This window comes from Dreissena polymorpha, chromosome 6, assembly GCF_020536995.1.
Source record: "Dreissena polymorpha isolate Duluth1 chromosome 6, UMN_Dpol_1.0, whole genome shotgun sequence".
Classification (NCBI taxonomy): domain Eukaryota; kingdom Metazoa; phylum Mollusca; class Bivalvia; order Myida; family Dreissenidae; genus Dreissena; species Dreissena polymorpha.
Window position 1 is genome coordinate 70,597,715 of NC_068360.1, and position 14,069 is coordinate 70,611,783.

General features: G+C 34.0%; 1 protein-coding gene across 1 annotated transcript; it reads right to left on the bottom strand.

The window, feature by feature from the left end:
* Positions 1-4,344: 4,344 nt before the first annotated feature.
* On the bottom strand, positions 4,345-12,125 carry LOC127834782 (uncharacterized). The gene is made up of 2 exons (XM_052360818.1): positions 11,956-12,125; positions 4,345-8,189 (listed from the first exon to the last, which is right to left on the bottom strand). The coding sequence occupies exon 2, from the start codon at positions 8,178-8,180 to the stop codon at positions 5,199-5,201; it is 2,982 nt and encodes a 993-aa protein (XP_052216778.1). The 5' UTR covers positions 8,181-8,189; positions 11,956-12,125; the 3' UTR covers positions 4,345-5,198.
* Positions 12,126-14,069: the final 1,944 nt, after the last annotated feature.

Sequence of the window (14,069 nt, forward strand, 5' to 3'; positions counted from 1 at the left end):
CCTACACAGTTCTGTTCCATTAATGAAAACTGCACACGGATGCCAGTAAAAAAGGAAACCAATGTAATTAAAATGAACTATGAAATATTTGTGGGTTACAACACAAAATCATAGATAATGGCTATTTGGGGTTATAACACAGCATCATAGATAATGGTTATTTGGTAGTTATAACACACAATCATAGATAATGGTTATACCAGTATCATTTTCTATCTTGTTTAAAATAATCGGCCAATATATTAATATTTACAGTAAAAAAATCGTTCCATGTAACTTCATTGAGTGCCTTTTACACTGAAATTCCCGACGCCCTTTGATGCTTTGCATCAATACTTATCTTGTACAATTATAAAATCAATATCCTAGAAGACCAAAATTGTAGGTACCCCCGTTTGAAAGTTAAGCATAACATTGTCAACCATTTTAGGTCTTGGTCGTTTGATTGTCATAGAGTAAATGAACAACCCTTATTTCTTTACAATATCTCAACATACGAAATCAATATCTATCTATTTTACTAATAACCTGAATTCTTTTCAAACAGTTACTACAGTTCAGCTAACAACCTAACCAGTTTTATCACTAAACCTATTACACGCATGATTGGTAAGAACATAAACATCACATATATCTTTGATATAGTGTTCTGCGTTATTATAACAGGTTAGTGATAAATCAATTTATAAACTTTAACCTTTGTATTGTTGTTATCTCTGTTCTAATTAAATAACACATAAGGTATTTATTATATGTATTGTATAAACTGTATTTATTGTATTCATTGTATTACAATATTGCCATGTTTTTATAAATGCTATTACTGTTATTGTTGTATAATTAATAATGGTGATTAATGTCTGCATTTGCCACTTGACCGCCATGTATTTGAATAAAACCTTTATTCAGTTCTGGGGTGCTCAATATTTAGCATGCTAATTTAATTTGTATTAAGGATTAAACAGATTGTTGTTCTTTATGCACGACTTTTGCATAAACTTCACAAATAGATTCAATAATCATACACATATGTAAAATGGTGAGGTCCTGCTCTTGACTTATAAACGGTAATAGTTTGTTAAACCAAAGAATAATTATTAAAACCATTTTCACGACAATAGTCGCCTATTACACGTAAGATTCATTGAAGTACACTAAGCCACTTACCATTCTTTGCATGTACATAGTATGTTAATAACTGAAAATCATTTTGCCAACTCTTACGTATACTACAATTTACGCCGAGTACGGAAATTACGCTTAAAGGCACCCACAATACTCCGGGGTAATTTTTAGAATATTTCCCGTACATCGGGTATTTTTTTAGTATACTGTAGAGTACCGGGGTACTTTTAAGTAGTATCTGAGCCGACAATAATACATAATGGTTGTCTTAATAGGTCGTTGTCGGCAAGTACATCTTTAAAGTACCCTGGGTACTCTTACGTATACTATAATTTACCCCGGGTACGGAAAATACGCTCAAAAACACTAGGCCATACTCATGTTATTAAACATTTAAAGAGTAAAGTGCGGCGTTTTCATTAACAGAGCGATATATGCTCGAAATCTTCTTTGCATTCTTGACAATGGCAATATGTTGCTATGATCTGATTTCTTATTTAACAAAGATGTACAATCATGGACTGTACTAACAAATAAACTTGGAATATATGTGTTGGTCTTCGCATAAACAATATAGTCTTACACAATCGACTGGGCCTCGCTTTGTGGAACCTGGACATAATACATAACCGTAAAGTGTCATCCCAGATAAGCCTGTGCAGTCCAACTAGGCTTTAAAGGGACGAACCTTTCCGTTTTTAATGAATGTTTATTTTAAAGAAGTCTGTACTAAACGAAAATCCAGTTTAGGCGGAAAGTGTCGCCATGTGGACTGCGTAGACTAATTTGGGACGAAACTTTACGCGCATGCATTAAGCGCAGTTTTCCTAAAACGAGGCTCAATAAAAGAATTTGATGTTTAGACTGCTAATTTAAGTAAAGTTGAATTTGCGTCGACAGCTCTTACTCGGCTTTATTTCATCATTCGATTCAGTTTAAGCCATTGACGTATAACCTCGATTTCTTCGTGAACAGTATACGTTTTATATGGAATCGGTTAATTGGTATGTTAAGCATTTCCAAGTATTTGTAAATTTGATTATTTCTAATGGAATATTAAACTTCCAGATTCATTTCGCACTGTTATAAGAAGCAGCTATACTTCGAATGGTTACCTGCAGTTATGTTTTGAATAAATCTGATAATGAACTGTAAATGTTAAATATAAAGGAATGTAGAGAGTTCAGCGATGTATATAAAACCGTCTATTTTGTCAGTATTTATTATGGACGCCGATGTGTGCAACGAGCTCCACCACGAGCTCCACCATTGCGCAATATTTAAATATCTGATTGTAAGCAAGTCGTTTAAGTTGAACGATGATGGCAATAGTTACAAGCATGTTCAAAACTCCGGCACTAGCCTGTATTGTAATGTAATACAACATTTTCTCTAATAGCCATATTTTTATTCTTATGATAGAAATTAATAAAGAGATATTTTAATAATATGTATATGAAATGTCAGGATGAAGGTTGAAAATTTAATAATAAGTTTTTTGTGAGATATTTGTCATTTACAAATAATTATTCGTATGATAGAAATTTGAGTACAGATAAATTTAATAATACAGAAATATTTTAATAATATGTTTGAGTAATTGATTAGTAACTGTTATAATTACTAATATGTAAGAAAATGTTAAAAGGTTATTTACATACGTAAGCAGAAGTTAAAAGTTTGAAGTGGTCAAACTATTTGAGAGTTCATCTCGTGCATGTAAAGACTAGTTAAAATATTGGAAGGTTTGTCAATAAGCAAGTAAACATGATAAAGTGTGGGGTAAATAAATTGAAAAGTTTAATACCATATGTTAAGATTAGGAAATTGAGGGGTTATATAACTGACAGACATTTGATTAACGGAACAGGCCAACCTATTGACATATATGATTGTTATTACCTCATTTATCGTTGTAACGGTACACATGAAAGGGGTCGACAGAAAATCTTATTTGTACAGGCCATATAAAATAATTCACATGCATTCACAGGCAAACACAACATAAAGTTTTATGTCACACCGAGTAATGAGGTTTAGAATATTCTATAAGCAAGTAAGAACTCGAACAGTTCGGGCTATCAATTCCCAAGGTGCAATGTAACCAATCCGTAATAAGCCCGGACCTTGGTGACCAATGGAAATTACAAGTAAATTTTATGTAAATTAACATGGGGATAAAATGCAGTGTTTTAGTTAGTAGTAGGCATTCTGCGGTTAGATCTAAAAAGAACTTATAATTATAATTTCGATGTTAGAAAGATATTGATAAAAAAATAAAAGAAATAGTTTTAAGCAGTCAGAGATTTGTTTTATTTCCATTAGTTAAACGAAACACATTGACAATCGATTACGCTACAGTATAAAGGCGGTGAAAAAGGTTGTTAAAATTCACTTTTCACAATTAACGCTCAAAAAAGTGTGGTTGGGTTAGGATATGGACTCAACAAAACATCGTCTCAAGGATTGAGTTTTTATTTGTAGACGATCGAAAGTATATAGGCAGGTATATTTATATACACAGAATAGAAAACCTTCACAAATGAATTAAAATTACCAGAACATTGCGACCACCAATACAATATTCCAAATGCACGTTTACATTCACACCGTAAACCAATACTTTCTTTTATGATGAACAAAATGCAACTACAATTTGTGCAAGCTCACCAGATCGGAAGAATGACCCATAATAAGTTAAATATCGATTTTTACCTGAAATGCTAAGTATGATGAAGTTTGTCTTGCGAAATTCCAATATTAAAAGACAACATTGTACGTAATATGCAATCTCTAGCACGTATTTGTTACTTTTTGACTAAAGAAAATCATGTTGATTGCATTTCTCTCATCCCTACTGGACAATACAAGAACGACATTACAGTTCATAACTGAATAAAAACAGTCCAAATGACTGAATCTAACAACATATAACTCTGCACCATATGTGTATGTGCGTAAAGTATCATATGCCACTGTATATGCCTCTTGTCTCGTGCGTCTTCGGTGGGTAGCCAATCACAGCGTCTTCGTTCGTTTGTCAATACCACAGCGTCTTCGTTCGTTTGTCAATACCACAGCGTCTTAGTTCGCTTGTTAATACCGAAGTTCAAAAACACGAAACACTGTCATGCAATGACTATTTTTCACTTTATAGGGAATCCTTGCATCAAAACCAAACCCACGGGCTCCTTTATTTCAAAAGGGTTACATCCCGGTTTGTGTAACAGAGTTCAGCATTTTACATATTTAACATTCAAATATGAAATTGCTCGCTGAAATAGAATACGCCTTCAACCGTTGAAGAAGATACTTCGCCAAGAGGAATCTTCAATCTCAAACTTCAGTGAAGATCTTCCCGGTGTTCACAAAAAGATGCAGTGTAGTTGATGGGCACATTCGCAGGCAATTTTTGTTATAATATACAGCATTAAAGACACATGCTTTTTCATGTTTTACCTTCATTAACTTACCGTCAATTGTCCCCTTATTCTTCAAAACGCGTTTGACCTTACAGTACTTAAAAAATTAACATTTGTATATGGTAAAACAAATCATTATATTTAATTTTTATCATTAATTATTATACATTATTAGAAGTATAACTATTAACATTTATAAAAAATCGCAAAAAAGATTGCATGAGCAAGATTTAAAAAGACATTTAACATTTAAGAATCAAATAAACATGAAAAAGCAAATTAATGAAAATATTCTTTCAAATCAACCATTTAATAATATAATTAAGTTACAAGTATAAATCGCTATACAGTGCAGGAGTTGGTTAAATTTTTCTTTGTTATGTTTTATATTTACACACTGTTGTTCCCATTCATGTACGACTGGAACTCATTTCTTTATAGACGTGTTACTATCTATCTTATGTTGCTACTTGCAAGGAATTAAACAAATCGTTCTTGGATAAACTTGTTTGTCGTTTTGTGTGTGATTGTGTGCGTGCATGCATGCGAGTGGTTTTTATTTTGTTTCTTGAGTTGTGTGTGTGTGTGTGTTTTGTTTCTTTATTGTTTTGAATTTATGTAATTATTATATCGAAAACATATTCACTTCTATCAAAAGTGTGCGTCAAGAAAAGTCTCTATAGGACTATTGCTACCGTTTTTCTTTTCATACGCACGCCTTTTCTTGACAGCCATCTGCATGATAATCTTTATTTCTTCCTCTTGAATATTTTCAATACCGAAGTTTTCTAGTACATTCCTCGTCTGCAAACTTTGAAACCTATGATTTCTTTTGCATGCTTCGCCGAATTTGCAGTCGTCCGCGATGTAAAACTTGCATATGTGTAAATGATGACATCTGTCGCCATGCTTGCAAGCTTCATTATTATAGAATTTGCAGACGATAGGAAGTGTGGTCCAGTTTCGGTTGTCTATGTGCCTGCATAGTTCAAGCACGATGCTATCCGGAAGTTTGTCGATGTTCTTTCTTTTTAGAACTAAATTATTGCGAGTATGACGAAGATTATGCAAACGAGGACACCGATCTCCTTTATTGCATCGCCCAATCATGAAGAACTTGCAGATATGAATATCTTTACAAACATGATCGTGCCGTATGAATTTCGTATACGTCTGACAGATTTTGATTTTTACTTTCGGTATTTCAATTCCATCTTCTGTAATTTTTATACCAGTGTCTTCAAACATTTTTTGCACGAAAGTTTTCAAACAATATTTAGTTTCAAATTCACGGCCTTGATATGTGTTGTTACAAAGATAGTCAAACGACGCGCACGGTGATGGGTGATTCAAAGCAGCCTTAACAATTTCGGTTCCTAACGGAACCAAAATTTCTGTATTCGCTTTCTCCATGTACTCTTCCGTAATAAACCGTTGGCCATCATTACCGGGTGGCGATCTCCTGTCGTTTTCATTAGTCCGCATACGTTTCCTAATGTCTGAACGCGACTTCCGTTTTCGGTTGGTTTTCTTTACAATTTTGGAATCAAAATCTCGTTTACGTTTTCGTGATGCGTGACTACCACCTTGTGTCAGTAACAATTCCGCTGGACAATGATTTCCTGATGAAATCTCGTCAATTATACAAGACTGAGTGCTTCTGTTGCCCTCTAGTTCAGTGTCTGCGTTAAAGTCGCGATGTTTTGTGTGCATTACTAATTCTTCATCATGCATTTTTCGTTGCACATTACTCAAACAAACTCGCTCGTCAAATGGATCACCATTCTGACCTCTTTGCAGCTCTTCGACATTCAACTGGTCCCTCATTTCATTATACAAGTCGCGAGAGTTGCTATTCCCATCACAAAAACCATTATCTAAATAAATCATGTGGTCACGCGGTAGACCATCGCAACAATGAAAATAAGCATCCGGCATTTGATTTCGGTCGTCGTATCGTGGGTTATCAAATCCTCTCTCATCCTTGTTTGCTGTCAACATGTTTGTCACATGTTCAACATGTGGGTCACGTACTTGATCATATCTGCTGAGCTGATTTGGCAAATAGTGGTTGTCAAAACTTCTAGAATCATCCCGCCTTTCTGTTCGTGAATCTTCCTTAAAATGCCTTCTAGCTTCGTATTTTTCAGAATCCCAAATTGAAATGTATCTTTCATGTTTTACTGCATCGTTTCTTGCTTGGAGTCCATTCAAACTATAATTTTTTACAGAGTTGAGGGGACTCCGTCTTGGCAAGAACATGTCTTTGTCATCAACTCTTACATGCAATAAGTTTTCATGCTCACGTTCATCAACTCTTATATGTTCATGTCTTTCTCTTTTAAATTCTCGTGCAGTATTATCTTTTCGTCCGTTGTCCCCTCCCTTATAGTCATAATTTGAACCCTGTGACATGCCTCGTTTACCGCCTAGTTGAAAAAGCCTGCTGTTTATTTCATCTCTTTCATTCGACTTTTTACGGTCATAATAAAAAGTACTTGGACTTTCATTATTTTTTCTTTCTCCGTACATTCTATTCCTTTCATGGTCTCCAAAATTTGAATGTGTTATGATTGAAAAATCTCGATCATGACTTTGATGCAGGTCAATGTTTTCTTTGAAACTTTGTCGACTTCCATATGGAGAATTTGAACTGTATGTATTTATTTTGCCATGCAAACTATTCCGTTCATCGAGATGACTCTTGTTTGACTTTCTGCCATCCACTCGATTATTGTAATGTTGTACGCTGTCATCTCCGTCAATTGGTAAATTAAGTTCATCAACATGTCTATCGTTTGCTACTCTGGCCAAACAATCTTGGTCGAAATATAAACCGTTTGATTTTATGCCAAAGCAGCCAATTGGTCTTTCTTCGTCTCTTCCCTCAATCGACCGATATCTTTGATAGGATTTGACATCTTCGTGTTTTCCATCATCCGTGTCATGGCCAGATCCCATCGGTCTGTCTTCATTATCTGGAAACTCCATACATTTCCTTTGACGTATGTAAAGTCTCAGATCTCCATGAAAATCGTTCACAGCTTGCAGCTTACTGCTGTATGTATCTCTCTCGTAATCAGTACTTCTTGGCGACTGTTTTTCGTGCGTTTGGTTATGTTTGTTTACCCGTTTGCCCTTCAATTCTGTTGTCTGGCCATCGTTAACAGAACGTACATGTTGTTGTTTCTCTGTTCTTCTTTCCAACTCTTCTTCATGCGTTAACTTAGGAGTTTCTACCCGATTGCCCTCCAAATCTTTTATCGGGTCATCGTTAACAGAACGTTCATGTCGTTGTTCTTCTGTTCTTTTTTCCAACTCTACTTCATGCGTTAACTTAGGATTACCTATCCGTATATCCTCTAAATAGTTCTCCTCTTCATCGACAGGCATGTCCAGGTCTGTGTAGCAATTTAAAGGTCTATCGTGTTGGGTTATTCCATTATGCATGAAAGACGTATCTGATTTGCCACGTACATACTTTGCTTGGTTTTTTCCTCGATCTCTTTCCGAAATACCGCGACCTCTAGCTCTTTGAAACCTACCATATTTTGTATTTTTTCTAGCATACTTAGCTTGGTTTCTTCCTCGACCTCTTTCCAAACCTCTTCCTCGTTGAAATCCACGACCCATTTTATATGTCTGAAATATATATCAAATAGGCCAAATCAATTTTTTTCCACTAACATCTTCAAAAATAGGATGGTTAGTTTGGTCCCGTTTATTTTATGAATATAATCAAATATAGCAAAAAAGGGATAAAACTCACGATCTATATCAGGAAAGAGAGAAAATTGTTTTGTGTTATTTACTTTTATACCTACTGGATACAAAACTAAGTATACAAATATATAACTCAAATCAATAACCGATTTTACTCATATTGAAATTTATCGAGATGCACTGCTTAGCGATTTTACTGTACGCGTATATATTCCTTTACTGGTTAGTAGGCACTTGCCTCTTACATATAAGAGAGTTTCTGCCACTATAACTAAATAAATCATATACTTAATCCTTTTTCCTTTAAAGACTCTTCTGTTATTGTTTTGTTTTTACTTGTTCGAGTGTTAATCCATCGATGACTATTTGTGTGCGTTATTTTTGTTTGTGTACATTCTATGTATTTTTTCACAATGCTAAATATGGAAAATATTAATGTGACACAATCATCGGTAGCCCAAGTATACTATACCCAGAATTGAGGAAATAAATTCTTCTATTTTATCCTGGAAAGACACAAATTTTACTTGAAACAAGCATTCATCATACAAGGTTTAAATCAGTTAATTGTTTGTTTCATATATGAACAGTTTTAATTGATTTTAAAATTCGATGCTTTGCATTAAATATTCCTTTAACGTGACAATATTCATATGTGTTTTGGTTTGTCTTGTGAATATAGGTAAACAAGCCAGTGTAACGGTTGTTGTAAATATATAGAACATGGCTTTTTCCTGTTTTTGTTTTTGTGAAGCGGCCTTGCCGTCCCCCCCCCCATGTTGTGAAAAAATGAATCAGGAATTGTTGAAAATAAAGAAATAATTAGTTGCGAACTTCCTGTAATGTGCAAATTTGAGTCGCGAACTTCTTGAAATTGTGAAAATGTGAGTCGCACAATTCCCAAATAAAAAAAACGGCCATTCTCACAGAAGGAAAAAAGCCCTGTTTAAGGAACATTAAGTCTACACACACACACACACACACACACACACACACACACACACACACACACACACACACACACACACACACACACACACACACACACACACACACACACACACACACACACACACACACACACACACACACACACACACACACACACACACACACACACACACACACACACACACACACACACACACACACACACACACACACACACACACACACACACACACACACACACACACACACACACACACACACACCACACGCGCGCGCAGTCGATATAATCTCACTTCAGACTAAAATACAGACAACAAGAACACAAAACTTAATGCAACAATGGGTGAGCACATTGGAACTGTTTATGCAAAGCCATTATTGTGTAGAGTAATTTTATCATAAATATTTCTTGAAAAAAAAGCATTTGCATGAGAGAAGTGTTCTTATTTTGCTTTAAACAGCTTTTTTTCAGAAATAAGATAAATACATCATCTTGACTTGTGTGCAGCACTTACTTTTCTTCTGGATAGATCTAACTTGCTTGTTGAATTTAATTGTAAAATATTGAAACAAACAATCGCTGTTCCTTTGGGTACTTATTGTGCGCCACTTATAGCTGATCTATTTTGATATTGTTATGAAAGGGATTTTATGTTAGAATTATCGAAAACTTAAAAACTAGATTTGATTCAACGTTAAAACCTTAATAGCAGATACATTGATGACATACTAAACTTAGATAACCCTTACTTTGAACAATTTATTCACAAAAACTACCCAAAAGAACTAGTCTTAAATAGATCGTGTTAATCCAATACAGATGCTACATCTAACTACAAATGATAATATGATTAAGACAAGTTTATACGACAAGCGGGACGACTTTAACTTTGAAATTTTTGAACAGTTTTTTTGTTTGTATCATTACCTACGACGTAAATTGACAAAATTTCACTAAAAGTATAGTGATTTTATTTCAAAAAATAATGTTTCTTTAAAATGGCATATAAATTAATGGAATTTCCCACCCATCGTTTAATGGAGATATTTTGAAGCGTGCTCGCAAATGTAAATATCTTAAAGCAAATGTTTGCAATAAGCGTTTTAATGTAATTAACTCCTTTTTATCATAAGGATAGTTAAAAACACATGTTTGTTGGTTTTCGATTCACTATATCATTCGTCTCTTCAAATTTAGAATTATTAATGCAATGACCCTTTTATATGTTTGCTTCTATTAAATTTATGATGTTGTATTCTTAAATATTTTTGTCAAAAGAAGGGATGTAGTTGGTACTTCAAAATTTCATTTCATCGTTCTTCAAAAGGTTGAAACTATGTTGCTCTTGTCTTCTTCCTACCATTGGTAATTAAATTAAATGCGTTTTAATTCCCTTTTATAACTGTATAATTTCAGTTGCAAAGCTTTGAGGTTTAATTCTATTTACATTTATATATATCATAAATATTGCTGGGCAAAGTGTGAGGTTGAGCGCTCTAAGACCGGTTTAAACCCCCAGTGCTATGCATTTTGTTTCGTATTGTGCCGTATTGTTTTGGCAATTGGTTTCATAAATTAAGGACCACGAACGTGTGTATAGAAGGATATCAATACTGCTGGAGCAACTGGAGTTTCACTTCTTTATATTAAATCGAAAATTTTAGGCGTATTGAGAATATTATGTGAGTTTGGGATAAAGATTAAGTTTATCACTATAAGCTTAGAATCATGGTTGCGTTCGACTTTATCCAAAATTCACATAATATTATATTTATTGCATTATTTTCATCTTTTTTCCATTAAAATTGATTAAATACGCATTTCGTGACAATATTGTTCTTCCATATTTGACAAAAAACAGATTCTCCATTTTTTGGAAAAACCCGAGTGTGATCTAAAAATAGCGATAGTTTAAAGCTAAAAGATAAAGCCTCGCGCTACCATGGTTCTAAGCCTTGCATGATAAACTTTATCTATATCCGAAAACTCACATAATATTCTCTTATTTAACAGACGAGGCAAACATAAGAAGGTGCATAATAACAATTATATAAATCTTGACAATTGGAATGGGTATGAAACACATTTAATCCATTTATGCCTAGTGGACTCTCCCATCCTTCTAAAATGGATCAATCTATTTCCAAAATTAGGGATGTATAGTATACTTATTTCTACATTTAGAATATTTCTTACAGAAATTCATTTAAGCAAAAAGCGCAGATCCTGATGAGACGCCGCATCATGCGGCGTCTCATCTGGGTCAACGCTGTTTGCCAAGGCCTTTTTTCTAGACGCTAGGCATAAATGGGTTAAAAGACCATCTACTGTAAAACCCCAAAATCAACGAAAAATTAAATTAGCACATATTCAATCAATGTTCCTTATAGCAACGCTGGATGTGGTCTGGTAACATAGATTTAACAAGATACACAATGCTCTTTTTTATTTTCGCGGGATAATATATTCAATGGTTGAAATCGTTGCGGGAAATTAAAATGGAATATATTTGTGTCACAACAAATAAATACAAGCATTTTGTATCTCGTTAAATCCATGTTACCATATCTTGCGTTGAAATAATTATATTTTGTGAAATATTCGTTGGTTTTGAGTGTTACTTTAATACATCAACTGATGATATGTAATATTTATTTGATACATTACTTAATTGTTTGTCATAATTTTTATGGAAACAATGCCTAAAAATAAGCAATTAATTGAGAAACTCACCTTATGGGATAGTCTTCGTTATCCTTCTTTGAAACATTAACAAGTCATTCTTCCATCGCTTACAGATATAAAGTGAATTTTAAATATTCAACGGAGCACTGCGGGATATCGAATTACTCTCACGTCATTCTACGGTTTTCCGAAAATAAGGATAGTTTGCTTAAAATAGAAGCCAAGTTGAATGCCTATAACCAGCTGAAAAAAGAAATCGCTTTGTGATAAAAATAGCGGTGACTCACGAATGGTTTTCCAACAACTCATGCGATAAAGAACCTAGAAACCCAGTTAGGTAAATTGTGCTTATAACCTATCCGTATCGGAATTATCAGTTATATGTGACCGCCTAATCTCGTAAATTATCTTCTTACCTCGTGCTATATAAAACAAAAATTTCAAATCAAACATATTTAAATCCATTTATGGCGGTTTTCGAATACATATGAAAACGAAAGAAAAGTAAGACCATATCAACTGTTCAAATAACTTTAAAGGATAGTCTATGCTTTCAAACAGTGAAAACGAAACTTATTACTGTCGTTTAGTTTAATTAATATGTAGACAAACAAAAGTTTGTCCAGCAAGAAAAAAGGCGGGCATAAGATAAATTAGCACATTTTGATATTGTTCTATACGATTATCAAAAATCAACTGTATGAAAAAGCAGCCATTTAACAACTTTGTTCAATATTTTGCGATATTGTGTAGATCTATGCTCTTCATTCTTCAGCGTTTAAATCTTTTTATTTTAGCTCGATTGCATCGATTGCCTTGTGCTTATTTTATACGCTCTCGAGTCGGTTTCCTTTTACTATAACCAATACTTGGTGCCTATGGTGGAGATCTTAAGAACGCTCCCACAGTGGGAATCGAACCCATGACCTCACAGTCGCTAGAAGGACACCATATCCACTACCCCACGGCGACCGAGTTTTATAACTTCACATATATAGCTGTTTTATGAACGTGTGAGATTACCGTGTATTCATGCTCTCTGTACGTGTTACGTACAAAAAAAACTTGACCGATATCTTTAGTACCGTACATGCCCTATTTATGTGGTAGCGAGTATATGATCAGATAACCTTCAAACAAAAATACTACAATGTTTGCTTTTGTTATCTGCCTCGCTATATTGTTTGAAGGTTTTCGACAGGTAGATAACAACAAATGTATAAGCTTACTAACAATTTCATATACCATTATATAATGTAGATTCTTCAGATTAAAAAGAACAATCAACCTATGTATAGGCATTGAATTGAAGGACCTTTGCAGGCTGTACAAGAGTCCTCAATTGGTAATAGATGATTTTTCGAATTAGCATTACTTAATAATGACTTGCTTTAAGAGCCTCTATCAGAATACTTGAACCTGGGACTCACCAAAACGCAAACATGTTTAACCATTTCCTACTCAGAAGCAAAGTGAAAATGGCTATGTGCAAACAGCATACAAAACTCGAAGTCTGTTCAGGTTGTATGCTGTTTGCTGCTCATCAGTATCTAAGGGTTGGAACTGAAACCTTTAAAACGTGGATCAAGTGACAAAGGCCTTTTAATAAATTTCACTTTCTGAAGGACTACAAATACGTAAAAAACGTATCTACGTGGTAATTAGTTAAGATGCAAATAACTAATGGTTAAATAATCAATTCTATGGATGATTCGGTATGTTCAAATTTGAGACAAGATAGAATGGGACACTTCTTATGTTTCATTTAATTAAAATCGAAGTGTTCGCATTAAAAACAAAACATTAAAATACAGATTTGTGTATACGTTAACATAAAAAAATATGAGAAAAAAAATGTTATAAATTGACTTAAACTGTAATCAAGATGGCATTGAATAATGGTCCGTTGAGAACTCCCACTCAAATCACCGACCGTATAGTATTATCTCTCCGGCCCTCATCGAGCCATATATTGATTATTATTAAACCACATCCCTAAAATATTCATTATCAATGCGTGATATTTCGTTTGTGTGAATATATTATTGACTTTTTATTGAAATCTCACTTAAGTCGTTTAAATTGCTAATTTGACAACTGGTACAATATTTTATTGTATAGCTTTCATCGTTGTTAAAATACAATGTTGTGTTTGTCAAATC